At 46.2% G+C, this 26,391-nt stretch overlaps 1 protein-coding gene across 19 annotated transcripts in view; it reads left to right on the top strand.

Annotated features, from left to right (window-relative positions):
• Positions 1 to 26,391, top strand: part of SCRIB (scribble planar cell polarity protein) — a 210,410-nt gene that overhangs the window by 157,887 nt on the left and 26,132 nt on the right. For all 19 annotated transcript variants that reach the window (XM_054017244.1, XM_054017243.1, XM_054017258.1 and 16 more), the window contains 6 exons: positions 4,307 to 4,405; positions 4,594 to 4,641; positions 5,050 to 5,209; positions 8,248 to 8,422; positions 11,852 to 11,941; positions 12,378 to 12,566. In XM_054017244.1, the coding sequence (XP_053873219.1) occupies positions 4,307 to 4,405; positions 4,594 to 4,641; positions 5,050 to 5,209; positions 8,248 to 8,422; positions 11,852 to 11,941; positions 12,378 to 12,566 (761 nt within the window). The remainder of the gene's footprint in view (positions 1 to 4,306; positions 4,406 to 4,593; positions 4,642 to 5,049; positions 5,210 to 8,247; positions 8,423 to 11,851; positions 11,942 to 12,377; positions 12,567 to 26,391) is intronic.

Genomic DNA, 26,391 nt, shown 5'->3' with positions numbered 1-26,391 from the left:
TCGTCAGGATACATATGTCTGACTTCCTTGACTGATTGTTTTGTATACGTGTATGCGGAAAGCAGCTTCGTGCATGTGGGGAGCAGCTGGGATAATAGGCAAATAGTTGACCTTTGCTCTAACAAGGTTTTCCCCCCTTAAAAGCATTTTGAGAGCTCTGTGGCCCCCAATCCTCAGTTTTCACTGGCTGGTATAGCGCCATCATTTGTCGATATACAATTTGATTGGTCATTTGTCGGACTAACGCAACTAAAGAGGGAGCAAAGCAAGCTAGGATTAGTAGGGTTGTGATAAAGAGTACAAAGAAGAGGAAACCTTTTCGGAGCCATCCTAGTTGCGGTAACCAGGAAGTAAACCAGTCCATATCCTCCCCTCCCCAGGTCTGAACTGGGACATGGGTTAATTTCCTCATTTCTTTCGTTAACTGTTTTACCGCTTTTCCATTATCGTCGATTTGTAAACAGCAATTAGACTCATTTAATTTTGCACAGACTCCTCCTTCCTCCGCCAGTAAATAATCGAGGACTATATGATGCTGATAGATTGCATTCCTCATCTGGGTTGATTGATCGGCCAAAAGGTCAAGAGCCGCGGCTGTTTGATTGGTTAAGATTTCCAAAACAGCCTGTAACCTAATTATTCGATTTAGGTTATAAATAGGTTCTCTGGCCCCGGATATTAATTCATTGGGATTCCAAGTGGCTGGTCCATAGTGTTGGATAATCCTCTCGGGGGGCCACTCCTGAGCTCCCCATGTTTGGGAGCTTCCGGCGGCCAAGGTGGAGTCCACGAACCGCCTTTCTCTGATCAAATCGTCATATACTTTAACTCCCAACTTATTTCCCTGCATCTGGGGTAATAGAAAGAACAAGGGTCTAATATAGCCAACGTAACGTACCCCTGACCAATTTGGAGGCAATCTGCGGTAGGCATAGGATCCACAGATCCAATAATGGCCTTTCAGGGCCCAGGTTCCATTAGCAAAGGGACCATCTCAGGCCTCAGAGTCCTCTGGTTGTTCGAAATATAAATAATTATCGGCCCCTAAAGGTCCCCCAACAGTTGAGTCACCGTACGAATCGCAGTAACTACACTTCCACGCCCCAGCTCCCGCCTTCCAGACACAATCGCAGCCCCATCTTGGCTGATTGGTGCTAGACCAGAACTGGCTGAAACCCCATACTCGAGTTCCATTATGATGCTGCCATGCCCATTGAAACCACCGCACCACGTGGTCCTTGCTAGTGGTATTGTCTCGCTGGCAAGTTAAAGATAGGGCATCAGAGAACCTATCCTGTCCTGCCACCTTGCAACCTTCGCCTTTAGGTTGTTGGTAGGAACATTTCACCCAACTATTATTGGTAAGTTTCACATGGGTGTGGTTCCATCACCCTTGATATTTAGAACAGTCATACGGGCGACAGTGGGGATCCCAGCAATCAAATCCTGGGGATAGAGTCCAATCACATTTGCTTTCTCCCACGTACACTCCCTCCCGCCTTGTCCGATTAAGGCAAAGAATACCCATTCCAGAAGAATAAAGTCGCCAGGGACTACTATCCTCAGTCCAAACTCCCGTTCTATCGTGGACTATGCTTAAATTACTGAGCCACCATTTGGGCTGTACTGGCTGGGCTACCCAAGGCCATTCATTCAATTCTCCTGGGCCTCCACACACCCAACACCAGTGGCTGAAATCCCCAGTGCAGATGGAGTCTCAGACTTTCATTTACTTACAAGGTGCTACATTCTCTTGATGTATAAAGCCCTTCAGATCTTTTGTCCTGTCATTATCTCTCACACACCAGGGCAACAGCCAACAGCTTCTTGCTGTTATCTAGCTGTGTGGCTCTGCCCCCCTCACTGGGGAGCACTGCACCATTGCGGATTTGCAGAAGGATTGCTTGCACATTGGCAATTGTTACAAGATGGCATCAGGCACAGAGGAATCTGCAGGTTTCTGGGGCCCAGGCACAGGGTTTCTGGGGCCTGGCAAGAATTACCACACAAGAACACTGGTCCACTTGCAGCATGGAAATAGGCCAATGGTCATGTTACTCCTTTTTACAGTGCCTGTGTGGCACTATTGAAAACCTAGAGAGAGACCCAGCCTGCCTCAAAGAGTCACATTATGAATTGGACAGACATCCCTGTCTGGGCCCAAATGAGACCCAGGTTGAAGAGCTAGAGTTCAAGTGATTCAGATACTGTATTTTAAAATCTCTTTCCAAGATTGGCAGACTATTGTTTAGTCTGAGCAGAAGGGAAGGCAACCAAACAAGAATAGACATCACCAGTTAGAGCAAAGAGAAGGGCAGCAAACAAGCAAGGCTGAGTTAAGGCAGCCGAAGGGGCTGAGGAAGCGAGAAAAGAGGGAAGGAATCAAGTGTGGAATTGAAGGGGAGAAACCATATAACCAGTAGTGAGGAAAGCTGTTGCCCCCACTATCACGAGGCCCTGAGCAGGGGACCGGTCCCCATATAGGAAGGAAAGGGCTAGGAGCAGAGAGTTTGTTTATAGGCAGCCAGTGTAAAGCATATGAGCAGACGTGTTCCCTTTTCAGGGGAGAGAGGAGACGCCAGAACAGAGAGAGTCAAGGGTGAATGTGACAGGGTGACGACTCACCGGCACCGTGCTTCCTGCTGGTCATCTCGGGAATTCGCTCTTTCCAGCCTGGGGCGCCCTTTGCAGGCTGGTGTCCCGCCTGCTGCTGGCCCCGTGTCCCTCCCAGAACCCCTGGTGCCCTTTGCCCAGGGGTTCTGCTCACCACAGTACCCCCCTCGCTCTGGGTCTCCCCGCTCAGGGGAACCCCCAACCCTCTATTCCCACCTTGCCTCAGTGGCTACTGCTAGTCATCATCTAACCCCTGCTCACTGGGGCAGACGGCAGTCTGTAAACCACTCATCGTCGGCAAGGGGGTTAGGACCTGCTGCCTTTGCCTATTTCTGGGCTGCCCCTCTGCAGCCCCAGTGCCTATTTGGCCCTTTTAGCAAGGCCTGCAGCAAGGCCTGCAGCCTCCCCAGCTCCCTCTGCCCTTCCCCAGCACTGCTCCACCTCAGGTACCCTTCTCAGCTCCCAGACAGACAGGTCCCTCTCTCTCAAGAAAAGAGGGAGAGAGAGAGTTTCAGCCGCTGGCCCTCAGCCCTCTTATAGGGCCAGCTGTGGCCTAATTGGGGCGTGGCCCCAGTTGTGGCTGCTTCCCCCAATCAGACTATCTTTTCCCCCACCACAGCCCTCTCCAGGGCTGCTTTAACCCCTTCAGGGCTGGAGAGGGCTGTGGTGGGGGAATAGTGAGACTGGAGGCAGGAGGTCAAGGCAGTGGTCGTAGGTGGCATGTGCTGAAGGAGAGGAGGGAGGTGGCAGAAGTGGGGGGGTCACAGGTGGATTTTTATCCCGGGGGACTAGGATGGGTTGTGTTGTGAAGGGTGTGAGAATAGGGGCAAGGCAGATGTGTGTCTGGGATAGGATTGGGGATGTGGGGAGACAGAAGGTGAAAGGAGGAGAGCAGACAAGTTACAAGGAACATGAAGTCCTGTTGGATCTTCTCAGTCTTTTCTGTCAATACATTGGCAAAGATGCTAAGTGGGGAAATGCTTAAGGAGTCAAGAAGAGGAAATGGTGGGTCCTCCAGATGATAGATCCCTTTCCAGAAGGCAGCTGAGATGTGCTCAATGCAAGTAAGAGGACCACAGAAATCTACAGGAGCCCTCAATGTAGGGGTGTGTGGGCACCTGCTTTGACGCTGGTTTAAGTAGGAGTGCAATAGCCCCTGCACTGAAATACAGGAGGAAACGGCCAGGCCTTCTTACAGGGATAACTGGACTAGCACCAGAGACAAGGCTGAGAGGTAGCCTAACTCTGTTATAGTCTTGGCCTTCACAAATACTGTGAGGAAATCTAAAAACTGGCATACCCAATCCAGACTCAGGAACTGGAGTCCGGTGTATGGCCACCCAGAGATCCCATTGTTTGCTGGCAGACATAAGCTGGTGTGGCTGAGCCGAAATCCCTGACGAGCCTGGGAGCAGCACTGCCACCTGTGAAACCCCCACTGAACCCAGGAGGCTCTGCCACCAGCAGAAGCATTGGCACCAGCCTATCCAGGACATTAGAGCCAGCAGTGTAACATGCTCGTGTCCAAGGAAGCCACTGTGCATGGCAGCTACTCCCCCTTTGCCCGAGGCTGGGGGCTCTGTCTCTGATGCTCCACCCTCTGGTCTCAACACACATAAGGGGCTGGTTCTTTTCCTGTTCTCCTTTATAGCATCTATGATTAGCCTGACCTCTTCTGTCTCTGTCTCTGCAGCTGCGTCCCCCCTCACCTCCCTCTCCTGAGGATGTCCCAGTCAGTGTCAAGCAGGCATACAAGACCTTTGCAGCGGTTCCCCTGTCACAGGCAAATAAGGTAGGGGTAGGGCAGGGATGATGACCTGGCTGCACAGACACCGGGGTGGCAGGGACGATGGGGATACTGGGAGCATCACAGGTGGGTCAGGACTGAGAATGGGGGCAGGAGGTGCTGTTCTGTTTCATGGGTGAGGCAAAGACAAAGAGCCCCTATCTCAAACGTTTCCCTTTTCTCTTTCTCCTCAGGAGACATATGGTCAGACAAGCACCGAGAAACCTAAAGCTTCTCCTGAGGTGAGTTTCAGTGGCTGGAAATAGAGTTGGAGTTGTGAGTCTTGATCACAGACCTTGGGGGATAAGCGCAGAATCCCAGTGTGGGTAGATAGGAGGCAAAGTTCCCAACTGCGGCAGTGTGGAGAGAGGGTTCAGACATGGGGTAGGGACCTGATGAAAGCAGGCATGTGGCCTGTGCCTGAAGGGACTGGATATGAAGAAGGGACCTGGGGAAGGCAGGCATGGGACATATACCCAAGGAGATTAGATACGGGGCAGGGATCCAGGGAAGGTGGGCACAGGGCACTTGCCTGGGGGGATTGGATGTGGGGTAGGGACACAGGAAACGAAGGAATGGGCACTCGCCTGGGGGGATTGGATATGGAGTAGGGTCTTTTAGTGGCTGACATACTGCTGTGGCTGTTGCAGATGCTGTCGTCGGGGGGACTGCACAGCCCAGAACAGCGATCCTTCCGTGAGAGGCAAAAGTACTTTGAGATCGAGGTGAAACAGCAGCAGGTGGAGAAGCCCCCCAAGCGTGTCTCCCTGGTGGGGGAGGATGACCTGAAGAAAATGAAGGAGGAGGAAGGTGCGATAGAGTCAGTGTTGGGGTGTTAGGTTTCTCTTTTGTGGCTCTTGGGGGATCTGTCCCGTGCCTGTTGGCTTTTGAGAGTGGGGGATCCCACCTACTGAACATGGGACTGGAAGGGATCTCCTGAGTCATTGAGTCCAGTTCACTACTCTTACAGGCAACCCTGTCCTATCATCCCATTCATAAACTTATCAAGCTCCACCTTACAACTAGTTGGGCTGTTTGTCCCCCTGCTCCTACTGGAAGGCTGTTCCAGAACCCTGCTGCTTGGATGGTTGGAACTGGAAATTTATTCTAATTTCCAGCCATTGGCTCCTGGGTTCCGGGTTATTATTAATGGGGGGAGGGTGTCTCAAGCAATATTACAGTGAAATATTAAACAACTGTGGTCAGGCCTGAAAAATCATGAGACTGGTTTTAAAATGATAAATGTTGGGTCTTTCTTTGCCTTCTGACTTTTGAGCCCCTATGGGTCACATTTTCAAGCTTTTCTCCACAGCCAGGAGTGCTACAAACTTCCTTTTTTTTTAAATGGAAGCTGAGATTCTCCTTTGCTTGGCCTCTGTATATTCCCACTCCTGGGATGGGCTGGCTTGTACAGCTCTGACAATTAACAGTAGCTAGCAGTGCCCACTGGAGCACTCATCTGCCGCCTCCGGCCCCTCCCTTCACTGTTTTGAAGGTTCTAAGGGTGGGGCTGTAAAAAGGGGTTGCAGCACTTCCAGCCGCCAGCAGCAGCAGACTACCAACCTTTCTGGACTGGGATCCAGATCCTCTTTTTGATACAAGTGCTATCTAAAAACATTTTGGTTTCGGGTTTTACATTGTTAAGATTGTACATAGTAGTTACAGTTTTGGATAGGTAGTTTTTAGCAATGATAAGTAAGCTTTGATTCCATACTGCAGTGTCTTCTATGGCAGATCTGAAAACTAAGAAGCCAAGATTTAAACGCTGTTCTTCCTGCCCAGCAGTCTTCTCATAACACAAGAACTAAGGATCACCCGGGGGCTCGGGCTGTCAGCCTCACGCGGAGCGCTGGGGTTCAGGCTGCTGGCTCCCCCGCTGATGGGGGCAGGGCTCGGGCTGCCAGCCCCAACTGCCCAGCCCCGCTCTCCCTGGGGCTTGGGCTGCCAGCCCCGTGCAAAGTGCTAGGGTTTGGGCTGCCAGCTCCCCCGCTGACTGCCGGGACTCAGGCTGCCAGCCCCAACTGCCCGGCCCAGCTCTCCCTGAGGTGCGGGGTGTCTGCCCTGCAACTGGGTCCTACCTGCTGTCTCCAATGCCCGGGGTCCTCTATCCGCCATTAGTGAAATTTTTCTGGCGAACCCCCTGTAACGTTCTGCGAACCCCCAGGGGTTTGCGAACCCCAGTTTGGGAACCTCTGGCCTAGACTATAACATGGTTCAAAAAAGAACTAGATACATTCATGAAGGATAGGTCCATCAATGGCTATTACCCAGGATGGGTAGGAATGATGTCCCTAGCCTCTGTTTTCCAGAAGCTGAAATGGGCGACAGGGGTTCATTCCCTCTGAAGCACTTGGCATTGGAAGACAGGATACTGGGCTAGATGGACCTTTAGTCTTACCCAGTATGGCCATATGATATTTTCTGTCTTATTATCTATCCCTGTCCTAATGATTCACAACATTTTGTTAGCTTCTTTGGCTGTGGCTGCACATTGAGTGGATGTTTTCAGAGAACTATCCACAGTGACTCCAAGATCTCTTTCTTGAGTGGTAACGGCTAATTTATACCCCATCATGCCACCTCACTGTTTACCTCTTTTTCCAGATCATTTATGAATATGTTGAACAGTATTGATCCCAGTACAGATCCCTGGGGAACACCACTATTTACCTCTCTCCATTCTGAAAACTTACCATTTATTTCTATCCTTTGTTTCCTATCCTTTAACCAGTTACTGATCCATGACAGGACCTTCTCTCTTATTCCATGACAGCTTACTCTGCTTAAGAGCCTCTGGTGAGGGAACCCCTGCATGCATGGTTAAACCCATCTTAGGTGAAAGGTCTAACTGATCGCCATACCTGGGGTTGGGAAGGAATTTTCCCTTGGGTCAGTTTGGCAGAGACCCTGGGGGGTTTTCGCCTTCCTGCAGCACGTGTCACGTGTCACTTGAAGGTTTAAACTAGTGTAAATGGTGGATTCTCTGTAACTTGAAATCTTTAAACCATGATTTGAGGCTTTCAGTAATTCAACCAGAGGTTAAGGGTCTATTTCAGGAGTGGGTGAGTGAGGTTCTGTGGCCTACGATGTGCAGGCGGTCAGACTAGATGATCACGATGGTCCCTTCTGACCTTAAAGCCTATAAGTCTATAAATCTATGAGAATATAGGCCTCCTCTGAACAGTCTGTGCCCATGGAAGGAGGGTGGAGTTCTGCCCGTCCCTTGCCATGACTGGCCTTCACTGGGTGAAGAGGATCATCAACTTATCGGGCCTCCACCCCCCCAGCAGGGTCCTACCCATTGCACTGTCCCTGATGTGTGTGGAGGGGATCTGCTTGTCAGCTGAGCTGGAGGGATGATGTTTTCCCATTAGCTCCTGGGGCTCTATGCCCATGGAGGGACACGTCTGAATCTGGCTGTTGACTCCTAGAGGTCTGATCCCCGACATGCACATCATATCCTGTGGGATCCATCTCCACAGGGGATCTTCCCATTGGCTCTTAGGCGTTCCCATCCATGGAGGAGTTACAGAGGGTGAAGCGGTTGGAGACTCTCTGAGGTTATAGCCAGGAAGAAAGCTAGGGAAAAGGTTTTGCTGATTACAAGGAAGTGATTAAGACAGGTTGAAAGGCATCGATGCTGGGAAAGGAGTAGATGCTAAGAGAGCTGAAGAGAAGGGAATAGACTCAAAGACAGTTACAGAAACTGTAGGACTCTCTTGCAGAGAGTGAGTGAGACCCTTAGAGGGGAAGGACCTACCATGAGCCTCGGTGGCCGTGGGAATCACTGCTGGCAGCCAGCTCTGCAGTTCTCTCCCCACTCATATGGGTCTTTCTCATTTTGGCAGCTCGTAAACTGCAGCAGAAACGGGCTCTGCTGTTGGAGGAGGAGGAGGAGGAGGAAGAGGAGGATGTGGGGAAGCAGATGCCTGACATGAGCATGCAGTCCAGTGTCATCATCGAAGGAGTGGAGTACAAGATCAAGAGACTAAATGGAAGGAGCATCCAGTCCCCGGCAACTCGGTAAGACCGACTGGCAGCTCAGATCCAGCTCTGTGTCCTAGGAGTATACCAGCATCACCTTTCCCCAGATGGGGAGGTCTGGGCAGGCCCCACCACTTTTGCGGGGGAACTAGACATCACAAGGCATGCAGTTTGTCTCTGGGTCCTTGTTCTCAAATGAGTGGCTGCCCAGATCCTGCCCTTGCGTACCTAGAGTCATTGATTGTAGTTGTGGCTAGGTTGGGGGACACACCTCTTTGCTGAGCCTGTGCCACGCCCTGCCCCTTAGGTTCTTGCTTTATGCCTGGGTCTGCTGGAGTCTCTCCCCAGGCTGCGGTTCTGCATTGGTGCTGCTTCTTTCATTCCTTTCCCTGCAGATTTGCTTTACAGGTGGAGAATTGGGCTTCAAACAGAATAAAGCTCAGGTTGCTGCCTTTGAACTTTCTCAGAATCTTGTCTGTCTGACTCTTTCCCCATAAGCTGCGGCAGGACCATGCCTCGGGCCAAAGGGCCAAGCATCATCGTCTTGTAGACTTTGGCTTAGGGTCTTCTCATGCTGCCTGACCACACTAGGGACAGTCCATGTCCTCGTGTCGGCTCCAGTTTCTGCTCCCCATCAGCATTTGTATTCATCCAGTCTCAGTCCAGAAACACCTCGCATTACACCTGCATAGTGGGGGTTCCCCCCGGCCCTGCCATACTAAACTGGGTTCCTGGCAAACACTAAAGGGCAGTAGCCAAACATGCAGTCTTTGCAGAGGCAGTTTATCCCTCCTCTCTCCACAGCCAGATGCAGCTCAGATAGCATCACTCTGTGAAGGTGGGGTGGAGGTGGCCTCCCTTTGGTGCTCTCCCTTTGCTGGGCTAAAGGGTTGTGGGCCAGTCCATCCTACAGCGAGCTCTGGAGAGTGGGTGGGGTGGAGGTGGCCTCCCTTTGGTGCTCTCCCTTTGCTGGGCTAAAGGATTGTGGGCCAGTCCATCCTACAGCGAGCTCTGGAGAGTGTATCTGTGGCACCACATCACTGGCTCAGTTGCTTCTCAGGCTGATTGTTCAATTGGTCTCCAGTGAGTTTAAGAGAAGGAAGGTACTTAGGGTGGGAACAGGCTAAAACTCCTCTCCCCCATCAACTCCCTGTCTCTAGTCTGGGTGGGAATAGGCAGCTGTTGGCAATATTGTGATAGGAAATAAGATCTTTGGCTGCTTATTCAGGGCCAAATTCTGTGCTGACTTATACCTAGGGCACACTGGGCCAATGGCATTGCAAAGGGTGTGGATCACTGAGAATGCAGCCCTTAGCACAGGTCTGCCCTCACTTACTTCTAGAGGGCTGCCTGAGGGCAGACTTTGTGCCTTCAGAGAGATCTGACATCAGCAAGAAGCAGTCAGTCACCCATCACAGCAAGAAGAAGTCAGTCACCCATCACAGCATGGAGGCTGGAGGGAGCAGGGCTGGACTTAGGAAAGAGCTGTCAGGTTAGCACAATAATTTACACTTGATACCGCAGGCCGGGGTGACACAGTCAGACCTCTGGGTGAGGAAGATGAGTTTGGATGGCCTGTCTGGGGTGAGATAGATGCATACATCAGAGAGGATATAGCTGGAGATGGGACAGGATTGGGGCCTGGACCTGCTAAGAGCTCATGATATCAAAACAGAGAGAAAGGTAGGCTCTGCGAGATTCTGAGGAGAAATCCCCAGCCTGGAGGTAGAAGGAAGGCGGAGGGCTCCCAGAATACAGGGCAGGTGCCGGCAGTCTCAATGATTCATAGATTCATAGATTCTAGGACTGGAAGGGACCTCGAGAGGTCATCGAGTCCAGTCCCCTGCCCGCATGGCAGGACCAAATACTGTCTAGACCATCCCTGATAGACATTTATCTAACCTACTCTTAAATATCTCCAGAGATGGAGATTCCACAACCTCCCTAGGCAATTTATTCCAGTGTTTAACCACCCTGACAGTTAGGAACTTTTTCCTAATGTCCAACCTAGACCTCCCTTGCTGCAGTTTAAACCCATTGCTTCTGGTTCTATCCTTAGAGGCTAAGGTGAACAAGTTTTCTCCCTCCTCCTTATGACACCCTTTTAAATACCTGAAAACTGCTATCATGTCCCCTCTCAGTCTTCTCTTTTCCAAACTAAACAAACCTAATTCTTTCAGCCTTCCTTCATAGGTCATGTTCTCAAGACCTTTAAACATTCTTGTTGCTCTTCTCTGGACCCTTTCCAATTTCTCCACATCTTTTTTAAAATGCGGTGCCCAGAACTGGACACAATACTCCAGCTGAGGCCTAACCAGAGCAGAGTAGAGCGGAAGAATGACTTCTCGTGTCTTGCTCACAACACACCTGTTAATACATCCCAGAATCATGTTTGCTTTTTTTGCAACAGCATCACACTGTTGACTCATATTTAGCTTGTGGTCCACTATAACCCCTAGATCCCTTTCTGCCGTACTCCTTCCTAGATAGTCTCTTCCCATTCTGTATGTGTAAAACTGATTTTTCCTTCCTAAGTGGAGCACTTTGCATTTGTCTTTGTTAAACTTCATCCTGTTTTAACTCAGACCATTTCTCCAATTTGTCCAGATCATTTTGAATTATGACCCTGTCCTCCAAAGCAGTTGCAATCCCTCCCAGTTTGGTATCATCCGCAAACTTAATAAGCGTACTTTCTATGCCAATATATAAGTCGTTGATGAAGATATTGAACAGCGCCGGTCCCAAAACAGACCCCTGCAGTACCCCACTCGTTATGCCTTTCCAGCAGGATTGGGAACCATTAATAACAACTCTCTGAGTACGGTTATCCAGCCAGTTATGCACCCACCTTATAGTAGCCCCATCTAAATTGTATTTGACTAGTTTATCGATAAGAATATCATGCAAGACCGTATCAAATGCCTTAGTAAAGTCTAGGTATACCACATCCACAGCTTCACCCTTATCCACAAGGCTCGTTATCCTATCAAAGAAAGCTATCAGATTGGTTTGACATGATTTGTTCTTCACAAATCCATGCTGGCTGTTCCCTATCACCTTACCACCTTCCAAGTGTTTGCAAAGACCAGGCAGAGTTAAGAGGATGTGTACCTGTCAGCCCTCTCCCAGTCTCTTGAGGTTCTGACGTAGGACCTGGGAGGCTCTTCCCATGTTCTGCGAGTTCCAGTTTCACCAATTGACCTGGTTACCAGGTGATTCATTCCTACTGATCCCTGCTCACATGCCCTTGAAGGCTTCCTCCCCTGGGCAGATGGGACTGGAGGGTTAAGCTCTATGTGCATGATGCCAAAGCTGTCAGGCAAATGCATCAGGGGCCACATCACTGAGCTGAGTTGCAGTGTCTGCTTCCTATGGCTCAGGTCCATGGGAAGGGGGATCTGTGCTCTGAACCCTCCAGGGTATGCATGCCTCCAGCACGCTTGGCTGACATGTCTGTGTTGCTGCCAGGATCTCTGAGACAGATGAGCACAGCAGCTCCCAGAGAAACTCACTAGAAGAAGGATTCAAGCCCGAGCTGAGGCCTAACTCTATGTCTGGGTAAGAAGGGACTCGGGAGGGGGAGGAGCGACACTGCACTGCAACAGCCCAAGCCCTTCCCTGCCTGCTGCCCACAGACTGCCACACAGTGGGCCAGACCCCTCAGCCTTTCAGCAGGGAATGGGGTAACAGGCAGGCTTCGGGGAGGTGGGGGAGATGAAGCAGGGACCTGTCTTTGGGGAGGGATGGGTGTGGGGGGCACAGGTCAGGTACGGGGCGTGGGGGGCACAGGTTGGGTACTTAGTGAGAGCCAGGAGCCTGGGGGGTTGGTCATGGGATGCGGTGGGGCCCTTCCTTTGAGGAGATCTGTGGGGGACTCAGAGCTTTGGGAAGGGTACAAGGTGGGACCTCAACTTTGAGGAGGGAGAGCAGGAAGTCTGGGGACTTGAGGGTGGGTTGGGCCAAGCCCCTTGTTATTCCTGGCCTCTCTTTGCAGACTGATCCCAGTTTACCCAGGAGGGGGTGAGGCAGGGGCACCTGTGCGAACGGCCAAAGCTGAACGACGGCATCAGGAGCGATTGCGGATGCAGAGCCCTGAGTTCCTAAGTACCCAGGAGAAGGAGCTGTCTCCAGCTGAGCGCCGGGCCCTGGAGGCAGAGAAACGAGCCATGTGGAGGGCAGCACGGTGAGTCTCTTTACTAGCAGGGTCTGATGTCATGGCATTGAATCTGTAGCATCAGAGAGAGGGAATGTTTAGGGGCCAGGAGTAAGGGAGACTGTAGTGGTCAGAACACAGTGCATAGGCCAAACTGCCTATCCGATCCTGTCTACCTCTGACAGGAACTTGAGGGGTTTGTCTCTTCTTTACACTTTAGCAACACTTGTGTAGGTCTTCATGACAATAAAGTCTCATTGTATTGACTTCAGCTCAGGCACTGATGTTCATATGACCCGTGCACAATTCCCTTTCCTCTCTTTGCTCCTGTTTTTCCCACCTGTTTCGTAGTATCAGAACAAAGAGACATGCAGTGAAACTTAAAAGGTGGCAAATGCAAAACTGATAAAAGGAAATTCCTTTCTACATACATAATTTGCAATTACACTGTGGAACTCATTACCACAAGATGTCATTGAGGCCAAGAACTTAGCAAAGTTCAAATAGGGATTGAACACTGATATGGATAACAAACGTATCCAAAGTTATAACAATGAATGCAAGCAAACATTTTGGAAACGAGATAAAACCTCCTGCTTCAGGATTTAAGACAGTCTCTATTAGGAGTTCGAATGTGATCTTCATGGGGATAGATTATCCCACAACTGTTACTGCAAGGTTTCTTGCCCATTCCTCTGAAGCACCTGGTGCTGACCACTGCTGGAGACAGGATACTGGACTAGATGGACTTTGGGTCTGATCCAGTCTGGCAATTCCTATGTTTCTGTGTATGTTGGGGATAATGCTACTCTTCTTCCTCCCATGGAGGCTATGAATGTGAATGAGTTAATGTTTGTAAAGTCTTCGAGAGCCTTGGATGGAAGATGCTGGAGCCAGTGCATTTGTTTGAGGCTGGAAAGCTGAGAGACCCGTGTTATTAGAAAGGTCACGTAATATTATTGTACGTTTTATAGTTATTTAAAACCGGATTGAACCAATGTTCACCGAACCGGGGCTCATCCCCCTTTCCCTGGGGAGATGATGCCTCAGCAACAGGGTTCCCATTCCTTCCTCTGTGAGGGGATGATTCTCCAGCCAGATCCCTCTTCCAGCCAGGACGTTCTTCCATAGCACTTCCTTAATTTCTCCACAAATTGTGGCATTCTGAATAATCACTCCCTATAAATCTGGCCCTCTGGCTACCGGAGAACTGTTGCTTCTCTCTGAAGTTTCTTCACTGTTTAATGTGAGATACCCAGATATAGGCATGGCATTTTAGTCAGTGTATTACTAAGGACTATCTTTTCATTTCATCTCCGCTTTTCATTTCATGCCTCTGTAGAGCAGTCCCAAGTAGCATTGGTCTCATTCTGCTGCCGTGTCACATTGTACATTCTGCTGTAAATGGCTCTTCACTCTCCTAGCTCCCTTCTGGCCATTTCTGCTCCCCTACGCATGATGTCAGGGGTTTTCACTTGTATGGCACATGACACAGAGCACTGCTGTCATTAAAGATGGGTTCTGTTTTTCCACTTGAAACAGGGATTTTCCCTCATTGTTTTTCATGGAGAGAACAGTGTATCTTCCCCAAATTTACAGCACATAATCTGAAAAGGAATGAAATTTTCTGAGAATTTTTCAGGTAACAGTTGAAGTGTAAATTAATTAAAAATTAGTCCGTTAAGAAAAATTTCTCTCATTTTTTGGGGCACCTTCTAGCTAACAAACTGAAAAGATAATTTTAAATGTACATTTGAAGAAACTAGGTGGTTATTAAGCAAAGTTACTAACAATCTTCATGTCTAAGTTTTGCCCTTAAAGTTCACAATTTGGCCTTATTCAAAATGACCATCATTTCCCATAACTTACAGGGCAATGAAGCCAAAGAGTGCCCTTAGGGAAGATGGCTGCCTCTTCACTAAAGTCATGGTGTGTGGCAGTGAACCTGCCACTACTTAAGATTGCCTCCATATCCCATTGTTTCCAATGGGACTGACACCAGGAGGCCTGCAGGGATGATGGCTGCCCCTGCACTCTGGTTAGAAAACTGGGAAGAGCTAGTCTATGCCACGAACCCAGCTCAGGAGACAAAGGGTGGTCCATTGGTTTGGGGCTTGACTCCAGAGACCCAGGTTGAATTCCCTGCTCCACCACTGATTTCCTGTGTGACCTTGAGCAAATCACTTGGTATATTTGTGCCTCCATTCCCCATGTGTAAAATGGGGACACAGTGTGTTGTGAGGAGAAACACGTTAATCACATTGTGAGCTGTTCAGATCCTATGGCAATGAGGGCTATATACGTTCCATAATCAAAAGGAACAGCACCTGAGGTTCCCCACTATGGAATCTCTGCAACCTCTGTAGCTTTAACAGGGTCTCCTTTGCTCGGAGGCGCTGTGGCCATTGTGCTGGTGTGAGGGGTGGCAGAGACAGATCTGCTCTCCCACACAGTTCCCCTGCCCTCCCCCCAGCTTGGTGTCTCCTCACCCCCCACTTCAAACATCTGCTTTCTATGCATATCTCCACATACCAGAAGGGGAAAGTTGTATGTGGGGGTGTCATCCTTTCCCCTCTTCTGTGCCACCTCCAATACTTACCATATAGGGACCACTGGATGATTGAGATGTTAAAGAAGCACTCAAGGACGATAAAGCCATTGCAGAGAAACTAAATGAATTCTGTGCATCAGTCTTCATAGCTGAGGATCTGAGGAAGATTTCCAAACCTGAGCCATTCTTTTTAGGTGACAAATCTGAGGAACTGTCCCAGATTGAGGTGTCATTAGAGGAGGTTTTGGAACAAATTGATAAACTAAACAGTAATAAGTCACCAAGACCAGATGGTATTCATCCAAGAGTTCTGAAGGAACTCAAATGTGAAATTGCAGAACTACTAACTGTAGTCTGTAACCTATCATTTAAATCAGCTTCTGTACCAGATGAGTGAAGGATATCTAATGTGATGCCAATTTTTAAAAAGGGCTCCAGACGCGATCCTGGCAATTACAGGCTAGTAAGCCTAATGTCAATTATGGGCAAATTGGTAGAAACTACAGTAAGGAACAAAATTGTCAGACACATAGATGAACATAATTTGTTGGGGAAGAGTCAACATAGTTTTTTGTAAAGGGAAATCATGCCTCACCAGTCTACTACAATTCTTTGAGCGGGTCAACAAGCATGTGGACAAGGGTGATCCAGTGGATATAGTGTACTTAGATTTTCAGAAAGCCTTTGACAAGATACCTCATCAAAGGCTCTTAAAAAAAATAAGGTGTCATGGGATAAGAGGGAAGGTCCTCTTAGGGATCAGTTACTGGTTAAAAGATAGGAAATAAAGGTTACGAATAAATGGTCAGTTTTCAGAATGGAGAGAGGTAAATAGTGGTGCCCCCCAGGGGTCTACTGAGACCGGTGCTGTTCAACATATTCATATACAATCTGGAAAAAGGGGTAAACAATGAGGTGGCAAACTTTGCAGATGATACAAAACTACTCAAGATAGTTAAATCCAAAGCAGACTGCAAAGAGTTACAAAGGGATCTCACAAAACTGTGTGACTGGGCAACAAAATGGCAGATTAAATTCAGTTTTAATACATGCAATATAATGTACATTGGAAAACATAATCTCAACTATACATATAAAACAGTTGGGTCTAAATTAGCTGTTACCACTCAAGAAAGAGATCTTGGAATCATTGTGTATAGTTCGCTGAAAACATCCACTCAGTGTGCAGCGGCAGTCAAAAAAGCTAACAGAATATTGGGAATCGTCAAGAAAGGGATAGATAATAAGACAGAGAATATCATATTGCCTCTATATAAATCCATGGTACGCCCACATCTTGAATACTGTGTGCAGATGTGGTTGCCCCAACTCAAAAAAAATATACTGGAATGGGAAAAAGTTCAGAAAAGGGGAACAAAAATGAGTAGGGGTATGGAACAGCCTCCATATGAGGAAAGATTAAAGACTGGGACTTTGCAGCCTGGAAAAAAGACAACTAAGTGAGGATCTGATTGAGGTCTATGAAATCATGACTGATGTGGAGAAAGTAAATATGAAATGTTATTTACCCCTTCTCATAACACAAGAACTAGGGGTCACCAAATGAAATTAATAGGCAGCAGGTTTAAAACAAACAAAAGGCAGTATTTCTTTACATAGCACACAGTCAATCTGTGGAACTCCTTGACAGAGGATGTTGTGAAGGTCATGACTATACTGGGTTAAAAAAAAAACTAGATACATTCATGGAGGATAGGTCCATCTATGGCTATTAGCCAGGATGGGGAGGGATGGTGTCCCTAGCCTCTGTTTGCCAGAAGCTGGGAATGAGTGACGGGGGAAGGATCATTTGATGATTACCTGTTCTGTTCATTCCCTCTGGGGTACCTGGCACTGGCCACTGTTGGAAGACAGATACTGGGCTAGATGGACCTTTGGTCTGACCCAGTATGGTCATTCTTATGTTCTTATTAAATATATATACAAAAGCTCTGTTTTAAAGGGATTAAGGTTGGATAACTGTGAAATTCCCCAACTCAAGCCTTTAAAAGCAAGGATATGCCACGTTATGGGACATTTCTCCTGTACTCAAACAACCACATAGCATATTTCAAGACTCTGCATTATCACAATGAACTTCCTTCTATTCCCCAGTAGAGCGGGAAACACACTATAGGCAAGCAGCACACAGCACTGATTTGGTCAGCTTAATGTACCATCTCTACATACACACACATTATACATTATTGAAAGCTTATAATGGCTACTTAATGGTGAGGTATGATGTGGAACTGTCAACTGGTGCCATTACCATAGAAAACGGGGATAAACAATGACACCCTCAACACATTAAAATGACCACTTTGAAATATTTGCATTCATTTCTGTTAATGACTCTGTATTATTTCAAGAAATACAATTAGATTTCTTTGTGACCTCAAAGTATTGCAACAACAATCTAAAAGGTAAAATAAAATGTAATAATAAATTTATACAGGTATAATTGAAATGTAAAAGCTGGTGACATTTCTAGTCAACACCATTATCATCATCTTGTTCATCATTATGATCTCTGTCAAGAGTGCGTGAATTATCACAGTCTTCACTGCCTCAGCATGGACACAGTTCTGTGCCGGGAAGAGTGTTCTTACTACAGACAGAGTTGCTTGTGCAGCAACCACTACTGGCACAGGCACACACAAGATTTTGTAGAAGCTCAGATGCCATTGGGCCTTTGAAGAATACAGGAAGTAGTTTATCATCTATATTTTTTCATCCATGTTGCAATAAAGATCCAACATCTGACTTACCTATGTGTTAAGACATCCATAACTTTGTTTGCCAAGATGCTCTTTTGACACACTCTTCAAAACTATTCTCACATGGTGGGAGTTTGGCCAGTGACTTGTCCTTTTTGCTGGCTAGATTGAGGCACAAACAATTGAGGTCTTTGTGGGTCTCCTTTTCTTTGTTGCTCTGGTCATACAGCACTGCTACCAACTTCCTTGCTGCAGAAATTGTGGCTTGTTGGTCACTCTCTCCTAATTTGGCAAGATCTCTGAAGTGGTAAGCTCCCTTTGTTTTGACAACATTAAACGCAGATTTTTTTTCCCGGTATCAAATAGGGATGACAAAGAGTCACATCCATGTACAACAGGAAGTATGTTGCAGAAGTGAGGAATGAGTGCGTCACAAATTGTTTGCACAGGTATAGAGTGACACTTGTCAATTGTGCGGGCAATGGTGCCTGTTTCAATCCACATGTTATCTATGTGTTCCATTTTTGGAAAGTAGTGAACAGCAAGGACCAAATCATCTGTATCAAGTGACCTAATTACTATGGGTTTTTTTATACCAAGGCCTAGTCTTCACTTACCGGCTGGTCCGGCGGCACGCCATCGATGTTCTGGGATCGATTTATCGCGTCTGGTTAAGACGCGATAAATCGATCCCGGATCGATCCCGGAAGTGCTCACAGTCGGCGCCGGTACTCCAGCTCGCCGAGAGGAGTACGCGGCGTCGACGGGGGGAGACTTCCGGCCGCGTCTGGACCGCGGTAAGTCCGGAGTAAGGTACTTCGAATTCAGCTACGTTATTAACGTAGCTGAATTTGCGTACCTTAGTCCGAAGTCCGGACTAAGTGTGGACCAGCCCCAAGAGACCCAAAATCTATATTGGCACATACAACATGCAGAGGCATCCTTGTGTCCGCTTTTTCCTGAGTACTGTAGAAGTCTTGGGCTTCTTGACCTTAGTAAAGCCTTTGATGCTGTCTCGCAAGACCCTCTCATAAACAAACTACAGAAATGCAACCTAGACTGAGATACTATAAGGTGGGTGTAAAACTGGTTGGAAAACTGTTCCCAGAGAGTAGTTATCAGTGGTTCACGGTCATGCTGGAAGGGCATAACAAGTGGGGTCCCACAGGGATCAGTTCTGAGTCCGGTTCTGTTCAATATCTTCATCAATGCTTTAGATAATGACATAGAGAATACACTTATAAGTTTGCAGACGATACCAAGCTGGGAGGGGTTGCAAGTGCTTTGGAGGATAGGATTAAAATTCAAAATGATCTGGACAACCTGGAGAAATGGTCTGAAGTAAATAGGATGAAATTCAATAAGGACAAATGCAAAGTGCTCCATTTAGGAAGGAACAATCAATTGCACACATACAAAATTGGAAATGTCTGCCTGAGAAGGAATACTGCGGAAAGGGATCTGGGGGTCATAGTGGACCACAAACTAAATAGAAGTCAACAGTGTAACACTGTTGCAAAAATAGCGAACATCATTCTGAGATGTAGTAGCAGGAGTGTTGTAAGCAAGACACGAGAAGTAATTCTTCCGCTCTACTTTGTGCTGATTAGGCCTCAGCTGGAGTATTGTGTCCAGTTCTGGGCGCCACATTTCAGGAAAGATTGGACAAATTGGAGAAAGTCCAGAGAAGAGCAACAAAAATGATTAAAGGTCTAGAAAACATGGCCTATGAGGGAAGATTGAAAAAATTGGGTTTGTTTAGTCTGGAAAAGAGAAGACTGAGAGGGGACATGATAACCGTTTTCAAGCACATAAAAGGTTGTTACAAGGAGGACAGAGCTCTGTGGGGAAAAGTTTCTGAACTGATTCCTGTGTGATTGCCCCTTCCTTGCCAGACTCAAATTTGGTCTTCTTGGCCATGGCAGCAAATGTTTTGATGCCAGATTTCTTGACTGGGCTGAAGAAGCTACATGCCCCATCAGATTCAAGTGCACCTCTCTCAAATCTCTCCATTCATTCTTCATGAACATCTGGTATTTTCTGTAGAGACTCTTGTACATCTGATGTTACAGTAGATATGTTGACAGGCACCTCTGGATGGGATTCAGGGTCAAGTGGGTTTGTCATAGTGTTGATGACATGGTTGGTAAGGGCTATAACATGCTCTTCATCCCTCTTAAGTGCAGAGGCAAGGACTTGTTTGTGGACTTTGTCTTCACTACTGCTTGTTAGACCACTTCTTTCTGTCAGAGCTTTTGCATTTCAGGGCATGTCTTGTGAGGTTCCATCTGACAAGGGCTGACTTCTTTCTTGTCAGTCCTACAATCCCACTTCTGCCCTTTGAATCTGCTGACATTTTTCTCAGTTCCCTTGTGGTACATGCTAGGGTGCAATCCAGACCAGTGAAGGGTTGCGTCACCGCCTGCCCTCAAAATGCCGTGCTGATGTGGTTCTCTTGTCTGAACGTTCCCAGCCAGCAGACAAGTCTGCACTGAGTGTCTGTGTGTTAAGACGCCCTGACGCAACAATTCTGATTCCAGCAGCTTGCTTGTTACACCACTGCCACACTCTGGCTCCACCAGCCTTGCATATACTTGGCAAGATAATATCAGCAGCTCCCAGTCTTGAATTTTCCCCAAACTGTGTGCTCTGCAAAGTCCAGCCCTCTCCTGGATCATTCGGAGAGACATTAAGATTCATTTGTTCCTTTAAAGATACAATACCTAGCAGCTTCCCACATTGGAGTTAACATTCACTTTATATTAAACACAGCACTGGGTTGGTTTAGATTAGGGCTGTTGATTAATAGTAGTTAACTCATGCGGTTAACTAAAAAAAAATTAATCGCAATTTAAAAAATTTAATCCCTACTAATCGCAGTTTTAATCGCGCTGTTAAACAAGAGATTACCAGTTGAAATTTATTAAATATTTTTGGATGTTCTTATACATTTTCAAATATATTGATTTTGATTACATCACAGAATACAAAGTGTACAGTGCTCACTTTATATTACTATTTTTTATTACAAATATTTGCACTGTAAAAATGATGAACCAAAGAACATAAGAACGGCCATACCGGGTCAGACCAAAGGTCCATCTAGCCCAGTATCCTGTCTACCGACAGTGGCCAGTGCCAGGTGCCCCAGAGGGAGTGGACCTAACAGGCAATGATCAAGTGATCTCTCTCCTGCCATCCATCTCTGTCCTCTGACAAACAGAGGCTAGGGACACCATTCCTTACCCATCCTGGCTAATAGCCATTAATGGACTTAACCACCATGAATTTATCCAGTTCTCTTTTAAACGCTGTTATAGTCCTAGCCTTCACAACCTCCTCAGGTAAGGAGTTCCACAAGTTGACTGTGCGCTGCATGAAGAAGAACTTCCTTTTATTTGTTTTAAACCTGCTGCCTATTAATTTCATTTGGTGAACCCTAGTTCTTGTATTATGGGAATAAGTAAATAACTTTTCCTTATCTACTTTCTCCACATCACTCATGATTTTATATACCTCTATCATATCCCCCCTTAGTCTCCTCTTTTCCAAGCTGAAGAGTCCTAGCCTCTTTAATCTCTCCTCATATGGGACCCGTTCCAAACCCCTAATCATTTTAGTTGCCATTTTCTGAACCTTTTCTAGTGCCAGTATATCTTTTTTGAGATGAGGAGACCACATCTGTACGCAGTATTCGAGATGTGGGTGTACCATCGATTTATATAAGGGCAATAATATATTCTCAGTCTTATTCTCTATCCCCTTTTTAATGATTCCTAACATCCTGTTTGCTTTTTTGACCGCCTCTGCACACTGCATGGACATCTTCAGAGAACTATCCACGATGACTTCAAGATCTTTTTCCTGACTTGTAGCTAAATTAACCCCCATCATATTTTATGTATAGTTGGGGTTATTTTTTCCAATATGCATTACTTTACATTTATACACATTAAATTTCATTTGCCATTTTGTTGCCCAATCACTTAGTTTTGTGAGATCTTTTTGAAATTAGTCACAGTCTGCTTTGGTCTTAACTATCTTGAGCAGTTTAGTATCATCTGCAAACTTTGCCACCTCACTGTTTACCCCTTTCTCCAGATCATTTATGAATAAGTTGAATAGGGTTGGTCCTAGGACTGACCCTTGGGGGACACCACTTGTTACCCCTCTCCATTCTGAGAATTTACCATTAATTCCTACCCTTTGTTCCCTGTCTTTTAACCAGTTCTCAGTCCATGAAAGGACCTTCTCTTTTATCCCATGACAGCTTAATTTACATAAGAGCCTTTGGTGAGGGACCTTGTCAAAGGCTTTCTGGAAATCTAAGTACACTATGCCCACTGGATCCCCCTTGTCCACATGTTTGTTGACCCCTTCAAAGAACTCTAATAGATTAGTAAGACACGATTTCCCTTTACAGAAACCATGTTGACTATTGCTCAACAATTTGTTTTTCTATGCGTCTGACAATTTTATTCTTAACTATTGTTTCGACTAATTTGCCTGGTACCAACGTTAGACTTACCGGTCTGTAATTGCCGGGATCACTTCTAGAGCCCTTTTTAAATATTGGTGTTACATTAGCTAACTTCCAGTCATTGGGTACAGAAGCCGATTTAAAGGACAGGTTACAAACCTTAGTTAACAGTTCCGCAACTTCACATTTGAGTTCTTTCAGAACTCTTGGGTGAATGCCATCTGGTCCTGGTGACTTGTTAATGTTAAGTTTATCAATTAATTCCAAAACCTCCTCTAGTGACACTTCAATCTGTGACAGTTCCTCAGATTTGTCACCTACAAAAGCCGGCTCAGGTTTGGGAATCTCCCTAACATCCTCAGCTGTGAAGACTGAAGCAAAGAATCCATTTAGTTTCTCCGCAATGACTTTATCGTCTTTAAGCGCTCCTTTTGTATCTCAATCATCAAGAGGCCCCACTGATTGTTTAGCAGGCTTCCTGCTTCTGATGTACTTAAAAAACATTTTGTCATTACCTTTGGAGTTTTTGGCTAGCCATTCTTCAAACTCCTCTTTGGCTTTTCTTATTACATTCTTGCACTTAATTTGGCAGCGTTTATGCTCCTGTCTATTTGCCTCACTAGGATTTGACTTCCACTTTTTAAAGGAAGTCTTTTTATCTCTCACTGCTTCTTTTACATGGTTGTTAAGCCACGGTGGCTCTTTTTTAGTTCTTTTACTGTGTTTCTTAATTTGGGGTATACATTGAAGTTGGGCCTCTATTATGGTGTCTTTAAAAAGCGCCCATGCAGCTTGCAGGGATTTCACTTTAGTCACTGTACTTTTTAACTTCTGTTTAACTAACCCCCTCATTTTTGCATAGTTCCCCCTTTTGAAATTAAATGCCACAGTGTTGGGCTGTTGAGATGTTCTTCCCACCACAGGGATGTTGAATGCTATTGTATTATGGTCACTATTTCAAAGTGGTCCTGTTATAGTTACCTCTCCCCTTGTGGGTTCCCGTACCAGCTGCTCCATGAGGCAGTCATTTAAAGTATCGAGAAATTTTATCTCTGCATTTCGTCCTGAAGTGAAATGTTCCCAGTCAATATGGGGATAATTGAAATCCCCCACTATTATTGAGTTCTTAATTTTGATAGCCTCTCTAATTTCCCTTAGCATTTCATCATCACTATCACTGTCCTGGTCAGGTGGTCGATAATAGATCCCTAATGTTATATTCTTATTAGAGCATGAAATTTCTATCCATAGAGACTCTATGGAACATGTGGATTCACTTAAGATTTTTTTTTCATTTGATTCTACATTTTCTTTCACATATAGTGCCACTCCCCCCCCACACGACCTGTTCTGTCCTTCCAATATATTTTGTACCCCGGAATGATTGTGTCCCATTGATTGCTCTCAGTCCACCAGGTTTCTGTGATGCCTATTATATCAATATCCTCCTTTATCAAAAGAGGAAATGTATTTATCAATAAGGAATGTATTTTTCAGTTCATCTCATACAAGTACTGTAGTGCGATCTCTTTATCGTGAAAGTGCAATTTACAAATGTAGATTTTTTTTTGTTACATAACTGCATTCAGAAACAAAACAATGTAAAACTTTAGAGCCTATAAATCCACTCAGTCCTACTTCTTGTTCAGCCTTTTCAGACTCAATTGCTAAGTCAAATAAGTTTGTTTACATTTACAGGAGATAATGCTGCCTGCTTCTTATTTACAGTGTCACCTGAGAGTGAGAACAGCCGTTTGCATGGCACTTTTGTAGCTAGCACTGCAAGATATTTATGTGCCAGATATGCTAAACATTCGTATGCCCCTTCATGCTTCAGTCACCATTCCAGAGGACATGCTTCCATGCTGATGACGCTTGTAAAAAAAATAATGCATTAATTAAATTTGTGACTCAACTCCTTGGGGGAGAACTGTATATCTCCTGCTCTGTTTTACGTGCATTCTGCCATATATTTCATGTTACAGCAGTCTCAGATGATGATCCTGGGCATGTTGTTCATTTCGAACACTTTCACTGCAGATTTGACAAAACGCAAAGAAGGTATCATTGTGAGATTTCTAAAGATAGCTACAGCACTCGACTCAAGATTTAAGAATCTGAAGTGCCTTCCAAAATCTGAGAGGGACGAGGTATAGAGCATGATTTCAGATATCTTAAAAGAGCAACACTCCAGTGCAGAAATGACAGAACCCAAACCATCAAAAGAGAAAATCAACCTTCTGCTGGTGGCATCTGACTCAGATGATGAAAATGAACATGCGTTGGTTCGCACTGCTTTAGATAGTTATAGAGCAGAACTCATCATCAGCATGGATGCATGTCCTCTGGAATAGTGGTTGAAGCATGAAGGGACATACGAATCTTTAGCGTATCTGGCACGTAAATATCTTGCAACGCCAGCTACAAAAGTGCCATGTGAATGCCTGTTCTCACTTTCAGGTGACATTGTAAACAAGAAGCAGACAGCATTATCTCCTGCAAATGTAAACAAACTTATTTTTCTTAAAAAGAAGAACAGGAGTACTTGTGGCACCTTAGAGACTAACAAATTTATTAGAGCATAAGCTTTCGTGGACTACAGCCCACTTCTTCGGATGCATATAGAATGGAACATATAATGAGGAGATATATATACACACATACAGACAGTGTGATAAGAAGTGTGAGAGTACTTACAAGGGGAGATAGAGTCAACGTTTGTAATGGCTCAGCCATTCCCAGTCCTTATTCAAACCGGAGTTGATTGTGTGATAAGAAGTGTGAGAGTACTTACAAGGGGAGATAGAGTCAACGTTTGTAATGGCTCAGCCATTCCCAGTCCTTATTCAAACCGGAGTTGATTGTGTGATAAGAAGTGTGAGAGTACTTACAAGGGGAGATAGAGTCAACGTTTGTAATGGCTCAGCCATTCCCAGTCCACTGTCTGTACTCGGCTAGCTTGATTATCTCTTCAAAAGTTTTTTTTCTCTTAATTAATTGGCCTCTCAGAGTTGGTAAGACAACTCCCACCTGTTTATGCTCTCTGTATGTGTGTATATATATCTCCTCATTATATGTTCCATTCTATATGCATCCGAAGAAGTGGGCTGTAGCCCACGAAAGCTTATGCTCTAATAAATTTGTTAGTCTCTAAGGTGCCACAAGTACTCCTGTTCTTCTTTTTGCGGATACAGACTAACACGGCTGTTACTCTGAAACTTATTTTTCTTAGTGATTAGCATTGTAAACCTGGACTTACAGTTGCTGGCACCCAGGTCTTTTAGCTGTGCTAATGTGTCCATACTGCACTACACAGACCTTCTGACTTGGGTCTGCGGCTTGAGCTACATTCATATTGCTAAATGACAGGGCTTGGGACCAGATCACAGTGGGACTTAGGCTGTGACCCATCCCCCAGTAGGGTGTTAGGACCTAGGTCCTGTCTGCTCGCTAACCCAAGTCAGATTGAGTTGTGTGTGGATGGAAGGGGGTCTTGGGTCAAACCCGAGTCAGATGCCAGGCGGTATAGACATTCCTTTTCTAGTTGCTTTGCCCTTTTTGGAGGTCAGACTAGATCTAATGGTCCATTTTGGCCTTAAAATCTATTAATAATTCTGGCACACCTCCATTATCATTACAATTTCCAGAGGATTCCTGACTCAGAAAACTCCCACATTCTTTCTTCAGCTTTCCCCGGAGCTTTTACATAGCATTCCAGTTCCACAGCATTCTTGGGGATTTGGCTGCCAATTAAAGGCCCTGCTTGCTCTGGTTTAAAGACCCTTGAGGTGGAGTATGTCCTTGTCTGCTTGCTACCTCTCCATGGCTGTGTCTGCACTGACAAAGAGCCTGTAATTCACCATATTTTAGCTCCCCCACCCCCCAAATGAGATGATATGGCACGACCACAGACACCTGAGCTCAGTCTGCTCTGCAGGTTCCTCTGTTACTACCTCGAGAGGCGGTGCACTTCTGGAGAACCACGTCTCCTCCGTTTGCCAGAGTTGGTTCAGTCCTAGGTGCAGTGTATCAGTGATCAGGGGCCAGGGCTCAGGTCTCCTCCAAGGGGACCCCATGTACAACTCCATGAGCTGCTTGGTAGAT

Source organism: Malaclemys terrapin, chromosome 2 (assembly GCF_027887155.1).
Source record: "Malaclemys terrapin pileata isolate rMalTer1 chromosome 2, rMalTer1.hap1, whole genome shotgun sequence".
Lineage (NCBI taxonomy): Eukaryota > Metazoa > Chordata > Testudines > Emydidae > Malaclemys > Malaclemys terrapin.
This window is presented reverse-complemented; position numbering and strand designations above follow the sequence as displayed.